The 21,767-nt window shown below is 36.7% G+C and overlaps 2 protein-coding genes and 2 pseudogenes across 2 annotated transcripts; 2 read left to right on the top strand and 2 right to left on the bottom strand.

Annotated features, from left to right (window-relative positions):
- Positions 1-1,081: 1,081 nt before the first annotated feature.
- Positions 1,082-4,104, bottom strand: LOC147287046 (G-type lectin S-receptor-like serine/threonine-protein kinase SD2-5 pseudogene; annotated as a pseudogene).
- Positions 4,105-9,320: 5,216 nt separating this feature from the next.
- On the bottom strand, positions 9,321-10,766 carry LOC147287045 (protein Brevis radix-like 3 pseudogene; annotated as a pseudogene).
- A 2,137-nt stretch (positions 10,767-12,903) lies between these two features.
- MBD11 (methyl-CPG-binding domain 11) lies at positions 12,904-17,067 on the top strand. The gene is made up of 2 exons (XM_086242622.1): positions 12,904-13,112; positions 15,811-17,067. Exons 1-2 carry the CDS (start codon positions 13,047-13,049, stop codon positions 16,702-16,704), a joined length of 960 nt encoding a protein of 319 aa, XP_086098748.1. The 5' UTR covers positions 12,904-13,046; the 3' UTR covers positions 16,705-17,067.
- A 604-nt stretch (positions 17,068-17,671) lies between these two features.
- On the top strand, positions 17,672-20,897 carry LOC147287043 (Glycosyl hydrolase superfamily protein). Its single transcript, XM_086241955.1, has 4 exons — positions 17,672-17,791; positions 17,913-18,184; positions 18,918-19,951; positions 20,691-20,897. The coding sequence occupies exons 2-4, from the start codon at positions 18,061-18,063 to the stop codon at positions 20,778-20,780; spliced, it is 1,248 nt and encodes a 415-aa protein (XP_086098081.1). The 5' UTR covers positions 17,672-17,791; positions 17,913-18,060; the 3' UTR covers positions 20,781-20,897.
- Positions 20,898-21,767: the final 870 nt, after the last annotated feature.

Genomic DNA, 21,767 nt, shown 5'->3' with positions numbered 1-21,767 from the left:
TTTAAGGATTGCTCCTTGTGTTGAGATGTGCCTTACTGTTGGACCGTTGGTACGTGATAAGTTCTCTCTTCCATTTTGTAATTAGTGTTTCAGCTAGCTCCACCATGATGGTGGTTGATTGAGTGTTAGTCACTTAGTTCTCTTTTGATTGTAACCTCCCTATAAAAGGGATAGCTTGTGTGTAATTTGAAGTCAATGAATATTGAAGACAACTGGTTCCAAATTCTGAGAGTATTCTCTCTTCCTCTTTGTGCGTCAAAGAGAACCGTCCCTAGCACGAGAGCTAGTCTTCTCAGCGATCCTGCTGCGTCACAAAAGCTGCTGTGGATGACAATTCTCAATCACCCACAGCAGTTTTGGTGTTTGGTAAAAAAATGAAAACGTGCTTTGCCCCACAATTCTCAACTCCCCACAGCAAAAATAGAAAGCAAGTTTGTAAGTGCTTTTGAAAGCTGCAGTGAATCACAGCAACAATGCAAATTTTATTTTACCCATAATGTCCTCATTTTAGTAATTATAAATAGCTACAGCAGTTTTACATTACAATTTACCAAGCACCTTCATACTGCTTTTTGTACTCACAACACTTTTGAAAATATAGTTTACCAAAACTCAACTGCTTTACTTCACAGCTGAGTTTACTTCACAGCTGCTTTACTTCACAGCTGTTTTGTCTCACAGTAATCCCAAACTAAGCCTAACTTAATGAACAGTCTTTGTTAATAATTACTCTGAACACTTCTCCCACAGCTTACAATTACAGCACCATTTAATTGAAAGTGATCTCCCAGTGAAATGTGTGCTAAGATTGATAAAATGGGCATTTGGATATGGGTGTGGATATATATATATATATATATGCACCATTCTTGGCAATTGGATTGGTGGGTCCAGCTTTGTGCTGATTTTTTTGGATCTTTTGAACCGTGAAGCTTATAGATGTAAACAAATCCCCATTGGTTTTCTAGCTCAGAATCTGCGGAGGATCAAGCTTGAAAAAATATGAAGATATCAGTAAGGAGCTTCCATTGGACCATAACTACTAGTCATAGGCTCATAGCAAGCAATGAAGGGCAAGCAATGAAGAGATGTTTTTTAGATTCAGAAAGAAGGTGAATCAGAGCACAAAGAGCTGCTAGTCTCTGCCTAAAACCATTAACAAAAACAAATAGTCATGGCGCTTCAAATTGAAAAGTGAAAACTTGATGAGCAGCTAGGGTGTGTACAATTGAGTCATGCAATATAAGATCTATATCATAATGAAACGGGAACATACATTAAGGCATCAAAACTTTTAACTGCTAATGATAAATAAGCCAACATAAAAGCTTCCTTGAAAGCTTAAAATTTCATGCATACATCTTCATCCATAAAGTTTGCTGCCATCATCTTGGCCCTGAAAGCCTGACTTCTGACATGGGTACATCACTATAGCATCCAATGAGTCCTGTTGATGAAGAAACTTCTTTGCTGCTCCAATTTAAGAAACTCAAATCATGATCTGACAGAGAGGAGGACGTCGGGGGTGGTGGTAAATCGCAAAGACCTTCAAGCATCTGGACTACTTTAGTCATCGGAGGCCTTAACTGCATCTCATCTTGAATGCACCACAATGCAACTTTAATTACAGTTACAACTCGTTCATCGTTTTCATCAACATCAAGCTTTGGATCAAGGAAGTCTTTCAAATTTCCCTCTTCCAACTTCTTAAAGGCATAAGAAGGGAAATGGGCTTTCCCCGAACTCTCCGCTGGATCAAAATTCCTCTTTCCACCAATGATCTCAAGCAAGACCATGCCATAACTGTATACATCACTCTTCTCTGATATGGCATAATTGGTGATCCATTCTGGTGCAAGGTACCCTCTTGTGCCCCTCAGCGTCGTATGCACAAGGCTTTCCTCCCGGTTCATTAGCTTAGCCAAACCAAAATCCGAAACCTTGGCAACAAAGTTGTCATCAAGAAGAACATTTTCAGGCTTTATATCACAGTGGACAATCTTCTCTTCACATTCTTCATGGAGATAAGCCAAACCCTTTGCTGTGCCCAATGCAATGTTGAATCTTGTGTTCCAATCCAACAAGTCATCCTTTTTGTTCTTGAATATCCATTTATCTAAAGACCCTTTTCCCATGTACTCATAAACAAGAAGCCTGTGAGGCCCTTCTGCACAGAAGCCTCTGAGCTTCACCAGATGGACATGTCGGATTCTCCCAATAATTGTGACTTCAGCTCTAAACTCTTTCTTCCCCTGCCCAACACCCTCCAATTTTTTCACAGCCAGTTGTGTGCCATCTGAAAGCACACCTAGGTAGACTGAACCAAACCCTCCTTGGCCAATTTTTGAGGAAAAATTTTTAGTTGCTCTGCTGAGATCACTATATGTGAACCGAATAGGCATTCCAGAAAGACTGTCCAAGAAATTATCCTCTTCCAAGATTTCTTTAGAATAATCCAAAAATCTCTTCTTTTTGTAGTACGAGAACCCCACATAAAGCAGACCAACAGCAGCCAAGATTGTTGCAATCAAAATGACCATGATTATTAGGATGTGCTTGCTTCCATTTTTGTGTCCTTCCCTTGGCCCTCCATCTCCATTACTAAAGACCTTCATATATGAGACATAACCAGTATAATTTGTGCCAGAGCGTTGCAAACTCCCTATCTGATCAAACAGAAAGCAATGTCCAGAACTGCTTTCAAAGAACAGCACAAGGCAAGAACAATCACTGAGGCAAGCTTCTTTGCAGGAATTCAGATTGGATTTTAGAGAGGGTTTAGTAAAACCAAGAGCAAAGTAATCAAGCTTCTCACCCACGTATAAGAGGTCCACTGAACTGTGGGAGGTATTACAAGTTGGGAGTGCTTGAGGTTTGCAATTAAAGCGAGAGCTGAGAAGCGAAGGGCATTGGCACCAACTGTCAAAATAGCACACAAAATAAGGGTCACAAGGCTCAGGAATGCTGCAGAAATTTTGTGGGATCTTAGTTGCTTCAGCAACAACACTCTTCCCTTTCTGAAAATTAAAGAAGGAGATTAAGCCATTGGAACCTAAAACAGCAGCCCAGAAGGCATTTGGATCCTCATTGTCAGAGAAGACAAATTTCCAAAGCAAGGATCCTTTTAGATCATAGAAACTCCATGAATTGGACACCAAAGACACAGAGTGAACCTTGCCACTGACATTGTTATTGCTTTTCCGGGCGTCATCTGTCATGGACCAATAGAGTTGTGGAGTTTGATATCCTGCATACAACACTAGCTCACCTGACTGAATTTCAAGATAATGAGACATGTTATTGTGGTTTCGAAAGCTTTTGAGTTTCATTCCTTCCAAGAACTGCTGGCCAGGTAAAAGTGTATCAGTGGGATGGCTAAAGCTCTGCCAGAGAATGCTTCCTTTGTCTCCAAGCAATACCAAGTTTCCTGAATCCTGCAATTCCATGGCTGTGACTACTTCTCCGGTTGTGTTCGTGGACCAGACCACTCCATCACTACTATCCAAGTAGACATTCCCATTTTTGCCAAAGACAAACTTATCCGAATTTGCAACCATTAAGCCTCTATTAGCAGTCCAAACCACTTTAGAAGTGCCCAAGTGAATGACTACAAGTAGGTACAACTTGACATCCAGGCTTTGGTAGAATCCAAAAGCGAATGTCGAGTTCTTGGACAGCAGGAACAGCCCCACATTGTCATTCCATTCCACCTGAGATGCTTGGAACCCAGGGTAAATCCGACCTGAATGTTGTACCCCAGCTATGCAGGTTTTGAACACGAGGAGGATACAGAAACACAAGGTTCTGAATTGGAACAAACCCATAATAGGCTGCACCAACTCTCTGGACTTCGCTAAATCTTTATAAAAGTTTCAGGCTTTGGGTGAATTAATGTGTAAAACCATTTTAAAACAAGGAAATAGTAGGGCCACTAAGTGTCTCTAAGTTGAGCAATATGTCTACTATGATTGAAGTGCAGTCAAAATCAGAAACCCATATGGGAAGTTTCTCTCAAACAAAAGATATGAAAGACAGAAAGACCAGCCTGAAGTTGAAAAGAATTATAGACTATATTTACCTATAAAAGGCGTGATCACAAAAGTACTGAGTGTAGCAGCAAACAAAAAAGGAAATATATTTATTGCAAACTATATGTGATCCTATATATATATAGATATATATATATATATATGCTTGTGAAGGAAAGCAAACAGAGCAACAAAATCTACAACAAACAAACTAGAAAGTTGAGACCCAAAAAAAAACTAGAAAATGAGAGAATCATTGGTGATCATTGATGGGTGTTCTTTGCTGACAGTTTGAAAATATAAAATCAGGTAAAACAAAGAGGGTTTCATAAAGCAAAACAACAGTAGCAATAGATAGCCAAGAAAGGAACAAGTCCCAGAACAGATTAGAAAAATATGACTGACCACAATTCTTGGCACAGTTACAGAAACCAATGGATTTGCAGATGTGGGTTCTTGGAGGGAATATGAATATTGATGAATCTATATGTTTCTCCCGATTTGCAAGAGAGAGAGAGAGAGAGAGAGAGGAAATGGCAGGGCAGGTAGTGAAATTTGATAACATGACATTTTTTGGCTCTATGTAATGTACCCAATTTTTCCTTGCTCTGCATCTTTTTGACGTATTTCTAAATAAAAAGCATTAATATGACACTGCACATAAAACGATCAAACACGTGTTCAAAGTCTTTATGTGTGAACATGTAATTGTCGTGTGGTGGGAAGAAGGTGTATTATTGTCTTTTGCATTGGTGTCCTTGCTGTGAGTTTTTTGTGTACTTCCCCACAATTATATTTTTCGTATTTTTTTCTGTCTCAATGTAATTAGGTAAACTGATTTTGGCTGAGCAAATTACTTTTCAGAGCGGACCCACATAAATAGCTTAGTGATAAAAGGTGAGTGTAGGAGACAGGGACGGACGCACGGCCAAGCTTGGGGGGTCGGGCGACCCCCCGAACGGCGGAGCACGAAGGCTTGGACCTCTGGACGGCGACACCAGCGACCCCCCGACGTGAAGAAGGCGACCCCCCGACCCCGACGACGGCCCGACGTGATCACGTGAAGAAGGCGACCTCCAGGGCTCCGCTGCTCCAGCCTCCAGCCTTCCAGGTGATGAAACGCCATGAAAGCTCCGCTGCTCCACTGAGAAATTGAAAATTGAAAAACAGAGAGAGAGGAGAAGAGGAGCTGCGTGGGGGCGTGGGCTGCGTGGCCAAAAAAAAAAAAAAGACTGAATAAGGGGCTGGGCTACTGGGCTAGTGGGCTGGGCTAGTGGGCTGTGTAATTTTTTTTTCACTTCCTACTCAAAACGACGTCGTTTTGAGCTAGGAATTAAAACAAAACAGAATGGCTTTTGCTCCCAGCCACTTCCGCTCTTCGTCAATATCAAATAATCAATCCTATTCATTAACAGCAAACCCAGTCGCCACACAGCCACACACAGAGGTCAGAGCTGAAGTGCCCAACCCAGCCAGCCGTGACGCCGTCGCCCCTGCTGCAGTGCCCGGTCCCTAAAAATTTTGCCGCCGCTTCGCGGCGCCAGGCTCTACCTGGGTTTGACCCCCCAGGTTGGGGATCCTGCATCCGTCCCTGGTAGGAGAAGCTGTAAATTTGATTGCACGTATTTGAAATTTAACCGAAGACTTTATACTTTGATAAGAGAAACATATAGTGTGAGTTTAATTTCTTCATTATCCAAAAAAGTAATTACGTACAAAGTTTTTCTTTCTTTTCTTAATGCATTCCGACTTCCAATTGTACAATGATTATTGCAAATGCGAGTACCATTGATTACTATCGTAGTTTTGGTGCTTTATCATATGAGATTGATTAGTATTTTCTTAGAGTTACTTAGATCTTATTAGAATACTCATTTATGCTAATGTTTTGATAATTTTAGAGTGTAAAATCTTAAGAGTTTAAAGTTATGCTTTAATTCTTGAGTTTTAAACATTAAGCTTACGTATTTTAAAGAATAAAAACAATACGTTCAAATGGAATATATATAATGCACTATTGAATAAAGTTGTTTTTTTTTGCGAGGAAAATAAAAAATGGAATAAACAAACTCAATCAAATCAGTTCTTTTAGTATATTCCAAAACAGAGAAAAGAAAGTTTTCAAAGTTTAGCTTTTTTTTTTTTTTTTTCTTTATAAAAAAAGAAGCTCTTTTATTAAAAAAAATTCAGAGTTTATCCTTTATCTTAGTTTCTATTCCCTCTCTTCTCATTTGTGTTATCAGATCTTCATCTTCTAATTGCTTCAAGCTTTAACAACATAATCAAAATGTTCATTTATTGAAAATATTCTCTTACCATACAAAATAACAACATAAAATGCTTATATTTATATTTATATTATTAAACTGTAAATTTGAATTATTAATTATATTGAGTTTCAAAATACAGTAAAAAAATGTGGGACAACTAGCATTATTGTTCAAAATATGCAATTTGAATTCACGTAACATAATTTTTATATCCTTAAACTTTACGAAGAAAAACATTACTCATACGGTCATACCTTCGTAAAAGACATATATTTGTCAGATTGGAAAATTCAAGTTTTGTGCTAGTTCAGTAGTTTTGCATAATGTTGGGGTACGAATGTGAAAGCCAAAACTTAATGGATACAAAAGAAAGCCCCTTCTCTTTCGTCACTTTATATATGGACTTATAGAGTGATGTTAGTTGAAAGCAGGAGATCTCCAAGCGACACGTGTGAATAAGAGGTAAAAGTCAATTTGGCACAGCCAATTATTGGAGAAATTTTGTTGGTGTGGTTTTCACATTTCTCATTGGAATTTCTCTGTCGGACACTAATTCGTCAATCCTTTTATAGTCCTCTCTGCTTATCTATTTTATTCCCCCACTCTATTTGGTTTTACACATATATCGTTTTTTTTTTTTTTTTTGTACGGTTCAAAATGAAAAATAGCATGATAAATTGGTATCTGAAATATTGGCTCAATCTTAAATTCATTTTTTTGTGGAAAGTCATATTATTAAAGGCAGAGTCCGCCTTGCTTGAATATCTTTTGATGGCCAAAGGTTCAAACCACCTTCAATAGAACTTTGAACTTAAAAATTTGATTAGGTAGCATCATGCTTGGATCTAGGGTCTACCTTCACCTAATGTTTCCACAATCTGTCATGTCTCAATTGGCCCCCCAATTGATAAGATAAAATGCTTTAAGATAGGAAACTTCTTAGATTTTTTTTATTCGTACGGATGTGTATGTGCACTCGCATATGATTTTATATACGCACCTAATAAAAAATTGTTATGAATCTATCATTCTTGTGTTGGTTCAACGATTATCAATTGTTCTGATAAAAATGAAAATTAGTATAGGCATGCACATTAGAACAATTCATTAAAATATATAAGCTCTTGAGCACCTTTCCTATATAAACTGATTTTGTAGAAGTAAGTTTTACTCATGATGGCTCATGATATAATCATAAACAAAGACTATTCTAGAATGTATATATGATCCCTATACCCTCAAAGATTAGGTTAACATTTAACTAAAGACGATCACATCACTAATATATAAACAAATATATCCAAAAATCTAATGATCTTTCTTTATTAATAATGTTTCCTTCTTCAGTTCTTCCTAAGTTTTCTTGTTCTTTCAAATCTGGTAAAAGGACCCTTAGCTGGCAAGAAAAAAATTGAATATACACCCACAACCCCACCCATGAAGGTTAAAGTGGTTTTAGGTTAAAAGTTTCATTGACTTGTGTGCGTCCAACCTATTTTAGAATTTTATACAGAATATTCCTAGAAATGTGTAACAGCACTAGCAGATCAATCAGGCCCAAAAATTCTGGATGATCCAAAATGGGAGCTATGGACAAAAATTAATATTGTGGTAGGTAATATTTGCATGGCTAGTGCGGTGTGTTAGTAAGTAAAAGTTTAAGGCAATCAAGTTGCACTGGAAAATCTGGCCCAGATAATTGAAAGAAAAAGGAAAAAAAATATACAATTGTTGAGTTCCCAACTGCCCACCAAACAACATTGCTTTGGAGTTTTGTCCTTAATTGAAGGTTAAAAGTACTACTGAAGTGCTGATCATGAAATGGCCCAATTTGGGTTTGAAAATTCAAGGCACTAGTTTTCCAAAGCTTGCACTCTCTTATTGATCAAGACTCTACTTTGGCGGGAGGATGGGTCTGATTGGCTTACCTCTACCATCCAATAGGAGTAATTGGTTTTTTCTGGGTTCTAGTTCTTAATATAGTCAGTTTTTATCAAGGAACAATTAGGGCTAGATTCAAATATATAATTTTTTATGTTACATTCTTAAGTTATTGGATAGCGACAATAGTTTTTAGAGTGAGATTAAAGATCATTAAAACCTGTATAATAAATTAAATCCGCAAAAATTTATATGTTTCATTTCAATATACGACTTTATGTGTTGATTTAGGAATGACAACACAACAGAGTCATGTTTGCCATTCTTATCCTTTCTCTTTGTATCTAAACAAGTAATGACTTAGTGCTAGATAAACACTAAACCCAAAGATGTAAACTATTATGCATCCTCATCTTTGATATGGAGAGATAATAGTGCAGCCTCATATTGTAGGAAATAAATAGAAATAAGTTGGGGATACGGGTTGGAAGTTTCGAATCTAAAACTTTTTGGAACCATACACCGGTACCATGTTACGCCAGTCACTAGATCTTAAATATTTAAACATAAAATAAACCAACTATATATATATCAAACAACATTTCCCATATGAGCTCAATTACGCTTTATTAAGTATGGAACCTCATCTTTTGGTCGCAATGCTTGTGTGTGAATGGTTTGGCATGACCAAGGTAGTGTATGTGGTCGCAATTCATGTGTAATAAGGTGGATTTTACTATCACACCAGAAATGGCCACAGCGAAATTTCAAGTCCAAGCACCAATATGTCTGATATATGATCCGTATGAATATGTTTGGATTGTTTGAAAAGGTCTATAAGTCTTAATTCAAGTAATATGAGTAGGGTTGGATGAAAGGTAGATATCAGATTCAGTTTTCTTGTGACAAAAAAAGAAAAGAAAAGGTATATGCTTCTAAAATTCAATGTGCTTTCTACCTAATTATAAAGATAAAAACCATTGTGGTTGTTTATGTTTTGGGTAGGGGAAAAAAAACATGTAAGCTTGAAAGAGATGTGAGAGGGCCAAAGTTTTGGGCTTTGGGTTCTGTTTTTCGATTGCTGATGACATGGGCCTTGTATTGTAGTCCATTAGATTTAAACCATTTCCGTAAAGTTGATCTACATATTAGTGAACACGTGGTTAGAAAGGTTCTCAAGCATATTAGTGAACACGTGGTTAGAAAGGTTCTCAAGCACTGGGTTTCTGCACATTCGGACCCAAATCCACATTTCAATTGAATTAAGACAAAACAAGAAAAAAGAAGATTATCCAAATCCGAAAGAGACGAGACACATCGGGTCTTCGTTACTTCCTTGGACGTCTTAAAATCCACGCTCCTCTCACGCCCTTGTCATAATAATACGCCACTCTCCTCGTTAAGCGCTTGAAACCCAAATTCCAACTTTTCTACAATTAATTTTCCATTCAGCTTCTTTTAGTAAAAGAAAAAGGAAATAATATGTACTCACAAGTCTAACATTATTTAGTGAATAATTTAATAAAATTGACGATATTAAAAAAAGAATGTATGAATAATTTTGATACCGAATTCTCCTCTTTTGTTTTTGTTTTTTTTTTTCTATTTGAAAATTGTATTCTTTAATAAAGGTAATTTGGTAAGATCCACTTATATAGAATATGCGTCTTTTTAATATTAGAGAGACAATTAATTTAACTTTACAAATAAGAGTAGACAAACTATATGACATATATCTTGATGACTAGTATGTGTATTGACCAGAATAGCAAAAGTGTTAATAGATTGTTTTGGAAAAAGCTTACCTATAATAGAGATAGGGACTGATTTGGCATCCCATGAGATATGTTTTATCTTAAAATTGGAGAAAATTTTATGTAATAAAATATGAGTGCTGCTATTTGCACACTCTTTTTTTTCTTTTTGCACACCCTTTTATAAAAAAACAATAAAAAATTAAAAAAAAAGACACACTTACCCTCACCCAACACACCCCAACTCCATTTTTTCTCTTTTGCACACCACATCAACAGACAAAAAAAAAACACACACACCCAGCCACACACACCCCCCTTCATCTCCCTCACCCGACCACACCCACCCACCCACGCAGCCCTCTGTGATCACAAAAGATACAGTGGTTCATGTGATCACACACATCCACGCTCAACCAAATCAGAATCCTCACTATCATATCAACTCCAAACAAGAGAAAGTACCTGAATCGAATACGCTTGAGATCATTTCCTCCTTGGGGCAAAGAAACAAAAGTGATGAGCACACCAGGCTCCACTTGTGCCACCCATTCTTTAGGCTCATCTTCCTCCATTAACACAACTGACTCAGTCCTCCCACTCACCGACGCCGGCGTCCCTTCCCCACTTGAAAGGGCTTTGAGTCTACTGTCCATCTCCTTCCCCCACAGCCTCGGGGTCGAATTTGAGCTCGCGGTTCTGCGGTACGAGCAATGGAACCTCGCAGACTCCGAGGCGGTATCAGATTCAGCATAGTTTCGGTTCCGGTGGTCATTGCATGACCGTGAACATGGCTTGCAATTCTTGTAGGCTCCTGAGGCCTTCAATGCCATATCCTTGATCTGAAAAAACAGAACCAATCCTTTTTCACCGAACCCTTCTCTGTTTCCAATAAAAATGCAGGAAAATAAAACGAAGAAAAAAAATCCTGGGTCTTCTGTTTTCCATTGTTTAGTTCCCAAAAGTATGAAGTTTCAGCTGAATTAAACCTTCACATTTCCGAAGAGAGGAGAGGTGGTGCCGGAGAGAGGAGAGGTGGGGATGGGGTGTGTGGGTGAGGGAGTGTGTACGGGGGGGAGATGGGGGATAGGGTGTGTGATTTTTGGGTGTGTGTTTCTTTTTTTTTTTTTTTTTTGTTTAGGAAGGGTGTGCAAAAAGAAAAATAGATGGGGTATAAGGGTCCTTTCCTTTGAAGTTTTTTTTTTTTTTTTAGGAAAGGGTGTGCAAAGAGAAAAAAATAGTGTGCAAATAGCAGCACTCTAAAATATAAGAACATATGTGCCATTATGTTATTGAATTGGAATATCAAATTAGCCATATTTTTATTACAAAAAAATTTATTTTGATTGTTTTTTTTAATTTTTATACATCAGAAGTGATATTCGTTTAAGAATTCTTAGACATGCCATTGTTTAAGAGTCTTCTATTATGGCGTGGGTGCTTGTTATTTGGTTTGAATTTTCCCAAGTTCCTCTTTGATTGGCCTTGATTGGTTCACTAAAGCATATGCTTAGATTCTTCTGAAAACCCCATTTTAATATTTGTTTCACATATGCGTGTTCTAACTCATAATCTACCTCAAGATCAAGGAATCTAAAACGCCATCATGCTTGTTTGGAGGACTTATCAGTGAGGGAATTGAAGATGTTTGGGTGATAGTGAGTTTAGGGAGAAAATTAAGTTTAGTAAGGAGTATTTTTTTTTAATGTTATAAGGTATATTTTTTTTAACTGAGAAAAAAAAGCTTCATTGAGAGTAATCTTCGTCTCTATTTAAAATTTTAAAGTTATATTAAAATTTTAGTTCGTATAAATCACTAAGGTTTCGTTTATAATCTAAAAACTTACAATTATACCTCATTGTTCGTTTTAGATTATAACCAAACTCAAATCGTTAATATTATCAATAAAATAAATGAAAAAATGACATGATAATCACGTATTTGCCACTAATAGAGGCATTTACCTCATTTTGTATACTTTTAGAACCTCTCTACGACCAATTCGCCATTATCATAAATTCCTTTGATCAGTTTCCAAATTATAATGTTTTGAATTTGGTTGCAATTTATAACAAACTCATGAGATTGTAAAGTTGTAAACTAAAAAAATGAAAATAAAAACCTCAGCAAACTAGGCAGATTAGAAGTGCGTAATTTTGCAAAAGAGGAATGTTATCAATGTTCTTTAATCCACATTTTTTATTGACATTCTCTTTAATTATTCTCATTTTGTAGTGTAAATTTATGATCTGAACCGTTCATTTTTTAGATTTAACTATAAAGATCATTTATGTAAAAAATCAACAAAATTAGAAATTATTTGATTATGTAACTGTAATCAAATAAACAGACGATTTTAGTAATAATTTAATTTATCATTTGTTTATTTGATAACGATTACATGACCAAATGATTTTCAATTTAATTATTTTTTTATAAATATAATTTTTAAATAATTATCTAAAAAAATGAGCAGTCTCAATCATCTAAATATACAATAGAATAAAATTAATAAATAAAAAGATCAAATAAAAAGATCGATGAAAAAAAGTGGATAGCATTCTTTTTTGCAAAATAATAAGTTCAACAAAAGTGAAATAGCGTGATAAAGCTACTCCTACTAGTAATTGACAGACCGAACCTTCACTCTGTCCATGTGACACGTGTTCATATAAAGATTGCAGTGTAGCTGCTCAAGTCCAAAAAGAGACAAGAATATTTATAAAAGAAAGAGAAGAAAATTAGTAGAATAGTATTTGCGAGGCAAAATCAGCTTTTAATATACTAATTAGATTAGACAGCATTAATCAAATCAAAGTTGCCCCTCATTGCGTACCTTCATGGGTAAGTTTATCACATCCCACTGGATTTTGTGACGGTTTTAGTACTGAAGAGAGAGAGGGAGAGAGAGAGAGAGAGGCCTCAACGGTTTCCATAAGCACGTCTTCTAACCCCCACACGCACACAAACAACACAACTACACAGCTACTCAAGCATAAGTCTTTTAGAGAGAGAAAGTGTTTTCACAGAGAGAGAGAGAGAGCGAGAGAGTTTTGGGCCTTTTGGCTTTGTGTGTATTCTCTGGCGAAGAAAGAGTAGAGGTGCTGAAGAAATGGATAGCATAGTGGATGAGCTTGTTTCTGTTGAGCTCCAAGCTCCTCCTGCTTGGAAGAAAATGGTCTCTCTCTCTCTCTCTCTCTCTCTCTCTAACACTCTTTCACACACTCAAAATTTTATTTCTTCTTTATTTTTGGGTACCCACCAGCTATTTCCATGCTATATTATTTTCTTGTAGCTTTATCTTTGCTTCTAGTTAAAAGGTTTTTTTTTTTTTTTTTTTGTGTGTTTCTTGGCTGTTGGGGTTAGTTTTTTCTGGGTTTTCTTAATTTGCCTCAATTTTTGTTTAGTTTTTTTTACTTTTTTGTTTCTTGGGTGCTTGGGTTAGTCTTTTGTTTCTGGGTTTGCTTAATTTGCCTAAATTTTAGTTGTTCTCAGTGTTATGTGGTAGAATTTTGTTTAGTAATGCTTGTTTTTTCAAAGCTAGGGTTTTTTGCATATTAATTTTGGTATTCAAAGTAGTAATTCTTGTATGCCCAAAAAAGGCCGTAACTTTTATTTTTAAGATTTCCTTTGAAGGGCATTCAATGCTGATTGTTGCTGTAATTGTTTGCTACTTTGCTCTCTTGTTAGGGTAAATTATTAACTAAATTTGGTCATTACCCAAAAGAATGTGCTTAGGCTAAACCATGGATATGAGCAATTGCCCGAAAGCCACACATTTCCACAAACCTAGAACTTTTCTTCAAATTTGGCACCCTGGTGATTCCTGAACCTAGGATTTTTCTTCAAATTGGGCACCCCTGGTGATTCCATTTCCACTGGTAGTTGCTCTGAACATTTCCAACAGAAAGTTGCAACTCTTTTCCGCTTTGACAGGTTTCCTTTTCTTCGGCAACGACACCCAGCTGGCAGCCCTCGCCAGCTGCTTTAGCTTAACCTTAAATTGCAAAACTCTGCCTTGAAATATGATTTGGTTTAGATTTAAACTGTTGAAATATGATTTAAATTTAGATTTAGATTTAGGCCCAAGAAATAGGTCTATCCCCTGTGTTGAATTGAATTGGAAATCTGTAATGTGTTGATTTGCTGATGTTTCCTATGCTTTTATTCCTTAATATGTACTATATTTACTATACACTTGCACTTAGTTTAAAAGCCATACTTGTAAAGTAGATGCATGTGTTTATTAAGAGAAGACGAGATGAAATGCAGTACAGGTTATTTTCAGTTAAAGAGAGCGCTAGATAATAAAGTGTTGAAATAGATGTGTTGTGTTTTTACAATAGTTATATAGAAAATCAATGTATACACTGACAAGATGTATGTGTGACAACAGCAAGGAAATGATTTTTAGTTTACTGCCGACACAATTCACCGCTATTCTAGCAGTATGCATTTCAGATCTTATGATTGAAAACACTGCACACTTTATATCTATTGTTGAGTTCTGATAATCCCAGAAATTTCCCCATCATTACCCTTGTCTGTCTTGAAAGGAAATGTGAAAACTAATGAAATTGAACATAAAATGGTTATGAAATTTTAACACATAGAGAAGCTATTTCCATAAGTTCCTCCTTCTCCCCTCTTTCTCTCCTCTCTTCCTCTCTCTTGCATGTATATATGTATGTCTATTTAAAAAAAAAAAAAGGCAGCCCACTGCATGAGGCTCCCGCCAATATGGGGTTTTAGGATGGCAAGATGTACACAGCCATACCCTGTTTTCAGAGAGGCTTTTTCCGCAACCCAAACCCATGACCATCAGGTTGCTTGGGAAGCCATTCTGTTTCTGCCGATGTTTGTATGCCTATAACATACTTTTTGCTACTATAACATATAAATTAGTTATCTTATTATCCAATCATAAACAAGATAATTGCTCAAAAGAAAACACACTATGTTGGTATATTTGCTTGATGTTGGTGTTCATCAGATAGTGCGTACCTTGTGTATATGTTTTGTAGCTTAAGTACAAAAATTAATAAACTGAGGGATGTATATGGTTTTTACAATAAGTTGGATCCTGATAGAGCATAAGCAATAAATATTCTGTGGGAATTTTCTGGAAAAGATTTTGATAGCTAACCGGTAAAAAAACTATACCTAAAACTCGAAGGTTGTGATATACAAATGAAGAACTGTCTCATCACAGTGCTGGAGGAGATCATGTCATTGTATGAATGCCAACCACCTTAGAAGTAGACTTCCACATGAAAATCATCATGAAGGCCATGTATTTGTGAAAAACCTTCATGCTGTTGAGTTAAAAATTCAGTGAGAAACGTTCCTATGGAGAATGTTATGATTTCATTTATAGCAACAATGATTAGCACACATGTTGAAATGAACTCAAGAGAAACCTAAGGTTAGATCCGTAGATTTGAGAAGATGTGAGATTTTAGTGTGGTGGTTTGTTCAGGTGGAGGGCAACCTAATTATGGAGAAGTTCCAAAGAAATTAAGGTTATCTGAGTTTCCTTGTAGAATCCAGAGATAATCTACTCAATACAGCTCATGAAAATTGGATGACATTCTGGTGACATTGATAAAGTGTTGTTAATAATCATTTGTAGTGCATGCTGCAAAACTATTTGCTTAACCATCTCTCTCTCTCTCTCTCTCTCTCTCTCTCTCTCTCTCTCTCTTCAATTTTAATATGTTTCAAAATCAGGACATATGCATTTGTATTATAACTATACCGTGCCAATATTGTTGGAATTATCAAGGAAGGTTGAGTGAGTGAAGTCAATGTGGTTATTGATTGTACGCAATCCTTGTTATATGGTTGTTGACATTTTCTTTCTCTTTGTTTTGCAGTTTTTTCCCAAGAAGGGAGGCACACCAAGGAAAAATGAGGTCATATTTGTTTCTCCAACGGGGGAGGAGATTAATAATAGAAAACAATTGGAGCAGTACCTAAAATCACATCCTGGTAATCCTGCAATATCGGAGTTTGATTGGGGCACTGGTGAAACCCCTAGGAGATCAGCAAGGATCAGCGAAAAGGTCAAGTCGACTCCAACACCAGAGAGTGACCCCCCAAAGAAAAGAGGCCGAAAATCATCAGGTTCAAAGGATAACAAAGTGGAAGCTGGAGAAACTGATGGTACAAATGAAGTTCAAATGAAAGATTCAGAGGTAGCTGAGAAGAAGGATGCAGAGGTAGTTGAGAAGAAGGATGCAGAGGCTGAGAAAGAAAAACATGCTTCCCAGGAAAATCAGGTTGAGAATGGAGGAAAATCACAAGAAGAAACTGAAACTAAGAACACAGGTGCCAGTATTGAAGAAATTAGCCCAGAGGATGGTAAGGATAAGACCGAGACTGCTGCTAAGGAAACTCAAGGTGAGGAAACAGATGAAAAGCAAAGAGTTGTAGCAGCAGAGGAAAAACCTGCAGAAGAAGCCTTGGCTACTGAGGTAACTGAAAACAACAAAGAAAAGGTTCCACAAGCTGAGGGAGAGCAAGCAAATGGCACTAGTGACAAGAAACAGGATGACACAGCTGCTGTTACTGTTGAAGCAGAGAAAGAGAATCCCAATGCACCAGCACCTTCTATGGAGGGAGAGATCAAAGAGAAGCATGATGTACCAGAGAACGATGGAAAATGCAATGCTCAGGCTGAGGAGAAAATAAAGACAAAGGATGGGGAGGTTGTTGAAAATGGTAAGGTTGACCAAGTGGCGCATGCAGATGCCCCACAACATGCATAGACTTCTCGTTTGAGCTGCTGAATATACTGTATTACCTCTCATGTGAGCTGTTGAATGTACTGCACTACCATTTATGGCCCTTGGGCAGTATGTCATATCTGTTAACTTTTTCCCTCTTTTTAACTCTGGACTTATGGATGGTTGTAATGTTAGTCTTGTTAATGTTAGATTTAGTAGTATGTAGGGAACCAATCTGTACTTTCTGGTAGAATAGGTCGTAACTTGTAGATTCTGCAGCTTTGTGTTATGCAAGAGCTTAGATTGTAGAATGTAAGAGACCCTTATTGGGCTGACCGCTTTTATTTGTTGTAGACGGTCATTCAGTCCACTTCTTTTGTTATGTGATTAAAGTGTTACATTTCTTGGGCTGCTTGTGTTATTAAAATTGAAAATGCATAACCCTTCCCATACTTGGAGGAGTGCTATTTTGAGCTGTTTTTGTCGAAGAAAAAATAAAAGAAAAAGAGAGAAAAATATGATGTATAGGTTGTAGATTCTGCTGCTTTATTATGTTGTGCAGAGATTGTATGGGGGAGCATGGGGGGAACGATGCAGGGTGCTCAAAATGCTGGACTTTTAGCCTTTAATTTGTCAATGTCAAATTCTCTATGCCTTGTTAGTACTCATGCCCTTAGAATTACAAAAAGTTTAAATTTCAAATACCCTTTAGGTCAGCACTTGATCATATTTTTGAGCTTTTTTGTCTTTCCGTTTGTTCTTTCTTTGCAATACCTATTTTTCCTTTTCATTCTGCTCTGAACAAATATATTAGAAAGAAAGCGGTAGAATTCCGTTCATCATTACGTTTTACTTTTACTTCGGTTCATCATTACGTTTTACTTTTTTTTTTTTTTTTTCAGCAATATCATTACTCTTTCTTAATCTTAGTTGTGATTTTTTCTCTTTTCCAACAATATAATTTTGGAGTTTGGACAACCAAAAGAACTTCATGTCTCAAACTCCTCCTTTCCCACGAAAGGTATACATAACTATAAACTATCCATCCTAAAGGTTATGAACAGAGGAAGAGCTTTTTAAAAAGACAGAGAAAGTAGCCGGATGGAAACAACATCAGAAAGTGGAAAAGGTATACTTTGAGAGAGACATGTAAAATTAGTGAGAGCGAAGTAAGAATCTATTCTATGCCCCCCAAAAAACATTTGTCACCTTTGTATTAAGGCTAAGAATCTTGTATTCTTTGTTCACAGAATCACAATCTCTAGACAAGGAAGGCTAAGAATCTTGGATCTTATGGCATGCCTGGAGGAAAAGTATTGCATCATCCAAAGGATTGTTTATGGTGGTTTCGTGGTTGAGGTTACCGACGTTGTTGGGTTACACTATTATTATTAAGACATGTCCAGTTCTTTTCTACAAATGGAATGCTCTTTCATTGTTAATACGCCCAAAAGACAAATGGAGTTCTCTTCCTTCTGCCTCTGGTTCCTTCTCTTCTCCACCACTACTACATTTCTCAATGGTAAGTGCTTCTTCAGCTTTTTGTTGAATTTATATTACCTACTGGGTGTTGTAAGTAATAGTACATGGAGTCTCTTATGAACTGTATGGCCACCTATATTGATTATCAGTTCCATGGTTGATATAGTACAACAATGGTGGATAGGACAACAAAAGCTGAAATAGAAACCATTGCACTCCAACAATGGTGGATAGGAAAGATATAACATGTGCTATGCTTTTAAGTTGCTCAATGCTTTAGATTTTGATATTAGATGTTAATAAGAAATTATCTCTACAGTCTACAAATGTTATGTTGTTATACTATCAATTTAGACCATTAATCATGTAAAATCTTGTTTAAATGTATAGTTGAGATTGCCAGTCGACAAAATAACTTGTCAGATAGGTGGCAAGAGAACAATACCCATATGTTAATACAGGCTAGCCTTCTCATGCTAACACACTTGTTATCTGATGGGCTTTAAAAATTGGTCTTCTAGATGTTAAATGAAATTTACATTTTCCAAATTATTCTGCCTTCCAATGCTTTATTGAACTTGGAAGTCATGTGCCATGCATAGCTATACAAATCTTTTAGCTTTCCTCAAAATTTCTATGCAGCCCCACCCTGCAAATGGAGGATTAGTAGTTTAAATTTAATTTCTCTCTTGGAAAGCAGTGTGTACGTGTTCATGTCCCATGTCTATTAAACTATACTCTCGGGCTAATGGAGCTTTGTATCTTTCTTCCAGTGGATGCATCTTTTACAGGAACATATGGAATAAACTATGGCAGGATAGCAGACAATATACCTTCACCACAGAGTGTGGTGACACTTCTCAAAGCAGCAAAGATAAAGAACACCAGGATCTATGATGCTGATCACGACGTGCTCAGCGCCTTCAAGGGATCAGGAATTGAAATAGTGGTTGGACTTGGAAATCAGTTCCTGAAAGACATTAGTGTTGGCGAGGACCGAGCCATGAATTGGATAAAAGAAAATGTGCAGCCATTCCTTCCCGGGACTCGTATTTCCGGAATAGCAGTTGGGAATGAGATCTTGGGAGGTACTGATGTGGAACTCTGGGAGGTCTTGTTGCCTGCTGCAAAGAATGTTTACAATGCTCTTACCCGTCTGGGTTTGGCGAAGAGCATTGAGGTCTCAAGTCCACATTCAGAGGCTGTTTTCGCCAATTCCTACCCACCATCTGCATGCATTTTCAGGGAGGATGTTGCTCAATACATGAAGCCACTTTTGGAGTTCTTCTCACAAATTAATTCCCCTTTTTACATAAATGCATATCCATTCCTGGCCTATAAGAGTGACCCTGAGCACATTGACCTCAACTATGCTCTCTTCAAATCGAATCCCGGGATTCAAGACACAAAGACTAATCTGCACTACGACAACATGTTTGATGCCATGGTTGATGCAGCTTATTTCGCTTTGGAGAAGGCCGGATTTGAGAAGACGGAGGTCATAGTCTCTGAAACCGGCTGGGCATCTAATGGGGATGAAAACGAAGCAGGAGCAGATGTAAACCATGCCAAGACTTACAATTATAATTTGAAGAAACGGCTGGCCAAGAAGAAGGGGACTCCTCATAGGCCAAAGATGGTGGTGAGAGCTTATATCTTTGCATTGTTCAATGAGAATTTGAAGCCGGGGCCAACCTCTGAGAGGAACTTCGGATTGTTCAAAGCTGATGGGAGCATTGCATATGATATTGGGTTCACTGGACTTGTAGCACCTTCTGCAGCATCCTCATCTCTTCTTACTTACAAGGTATGAATTTCAAGATTACTCCTATTACCATCTTTAGTTGTAGTGTTGATTTGGGAACTTTTGATGAATATAAATGCTGTCTTTAGGACTCAACTCAATCACAATTTTAAGCTCCACCATATAAAATCTCTTTAAAATTCCCATTCATGAAAAGTAAATGAATTTGATGTATCATACCCTTTAGTACTCATAAATGTGTCCTCTTTTCAAAGGCAAAAGACATTTCCTCCACCCCTTTTGAGTCAAGGCCTAAGTAGGATGCTTTTACACATCAATTGAGAATGTAGATGTCTTTCAGCATTGTAGGAACAGTAAATCATCTGAATATGATTGTCAAACAGTCCAAAGTATGATGTTAACTAGGATTCTTTTACCATACCAGGGCTAAAAGTCGTGGCATGGATATTGGGATGTTTACAGCCCACACGCACACAAAAATGTTATAAATCAATTGTTGTAAACATCCCAGCATAATTCTTTTATGAGAATAGTTAAACGACCCTGTTAACCGATTAATCAAAGCAATGCATACAGTAATTGCCCTGCATTTAGGAATGGTGAGCATGAAACATTAAGTAAAATTTTACTTGTCCAATTTATAACCATGCATTTACATCCTCTAATCTAGTATATGCATCTTACAGAAAATGTTCAAATCATATAAAACATGATTGTCAAACAGTTCTTTGATTTGCCATTGTTTATCATTTTCTCATTTATCAAAAATTTTGGCTTGCAGGGTATTGGATTTGGAGGCTGGTTTCAATCTTCGCATTCTTGGGTTTTCACTAGTTGTGCTGCCGTTCTGCTTTTAATGTTAACATCATAAGTAGACATCTCCATGTATAGCCAACTGGTCATTTTCTGTACTTACATTATCATTCATTGTTAAATTAGATGACAATCAAGATCGCTGACGATTTTTTTAATAATATTCCAGCAGTGTACAATACTCTTACTCTCTTTTTTTTTTTTTTCTCCAAGATCCTAGTCTCATGACTCTCATGTTATCTATATTACAGAATAAAACTATCCATGACCACTTAAACTACCCCACTCTTCTTTTAATTTGTTTTCTCTTTAAAATTGGCGGCCCAATGCTCAAGGCCCGATGACAAAAAAATACTACAAAATAACCAAAGAGGCTTAACAATAACATCAGCATCAAATTTCTTCTTTCTTGTCACATGTCGTAATTTTAAGAGGATTTGATTCTTCAAGTTTTCTTAAAAACAAAAATTGTCAAAGACTTTTTAATAGTTTATCATTTACTTAATCCTTTATTTGAAAAAACGAAAACTTGTATCTGTAATTGTGTACCATGCATGACTAAACGGTGGATTTTAGAGACCATCTGTTGTTGAGAATAACTTGGGGGATAGCTAAAGAATCCGATATTACAAAAGAAGGAATGATCTTCCAATGTACTGAACTGATGGCTCTTGGTAATTTGGTTTGTCCTAGCTTCTAGGTATCACTATGTTTCCTTCAAATTGGAGATTGCTTTGATGCGCCAATTAACCGTTTTATATATATTGAATGAAAGTTTAAAAAACGTTCAAAAAGAATGTTCTCTAGAAAATGTAAGCACATGTAGCCTGTGTTGGCACCATGTCTAGTACCCAAGGTTGCTCAATTCATAATCTCTCATGTAAGAGAAAAATTTGTGTGAACTGTTCTTAGTACGTGACAGAGTCAAGGTTTAACAATCTAATTAAAAATATGACATGTACCCAAATAATTACAATTTTCTTAAACATATTTGTAACCACTCAATTTTTTTTTTTTTTTTCAATGGTTGTTCCTAAACCCCTTC

This window comes from Dryas octopetala, chromosome 4 (assembly GCF_963921425.1).
Source record: "Dryas octopetala chromosome 4, drDryOcto1.1, whole genome shotgun sequence".
Lineage (NCBI taxonomy): Eukaryota > Viridiplantae > Streptophyta > Magnoliopsida > Rosales > Rosaceae > Dryas > Dryas octopetala.
The sequence above is the reverse complement of the archived record's forward strand: the minus strand, read 5'-3'. Positions and strand labels throughout refer to the sequence as shown.

Bases quoted from the DNA above. Each gene is read 5' to 3' on its own strand.
- LOC147287043 (XM_086241955.1), top strand. From the start codon at position 18,061: ATGTCCAGTTCTTTTCTACAAATGGAATGCTCTTTCATTGTTAATACG. The intron at 18,185-18,917 runs GTAAGTGCTTCT...TCTTTCTTCCAG, and splicing joins CACTACTACATTTCTCAATG to TGGATGCATCTTTTACAGGA. The intron at 19,952-20,690 runs GTATGAATTTCA...TTTGGCTTGCAG, and splicing joins CATCTCTTCTTACTTACAAG to GGTATTGGATTTGGAGGCTG.
- MBD11 (XM_086242622.1), top strand. From the start codon at position 13,047: ATGGATAGCATAGTGGATGAGCTTGTTTCTGTTGAGCTCCAAGCTCCT. The intron at 13,113-15,810 runs GTCTCTCTCTCT...TTTGTTTTGCAG, and splicing joins CTCCTGCTTGGAAGAAAATG to TTTTTTCCCAAGAAGGGAGG.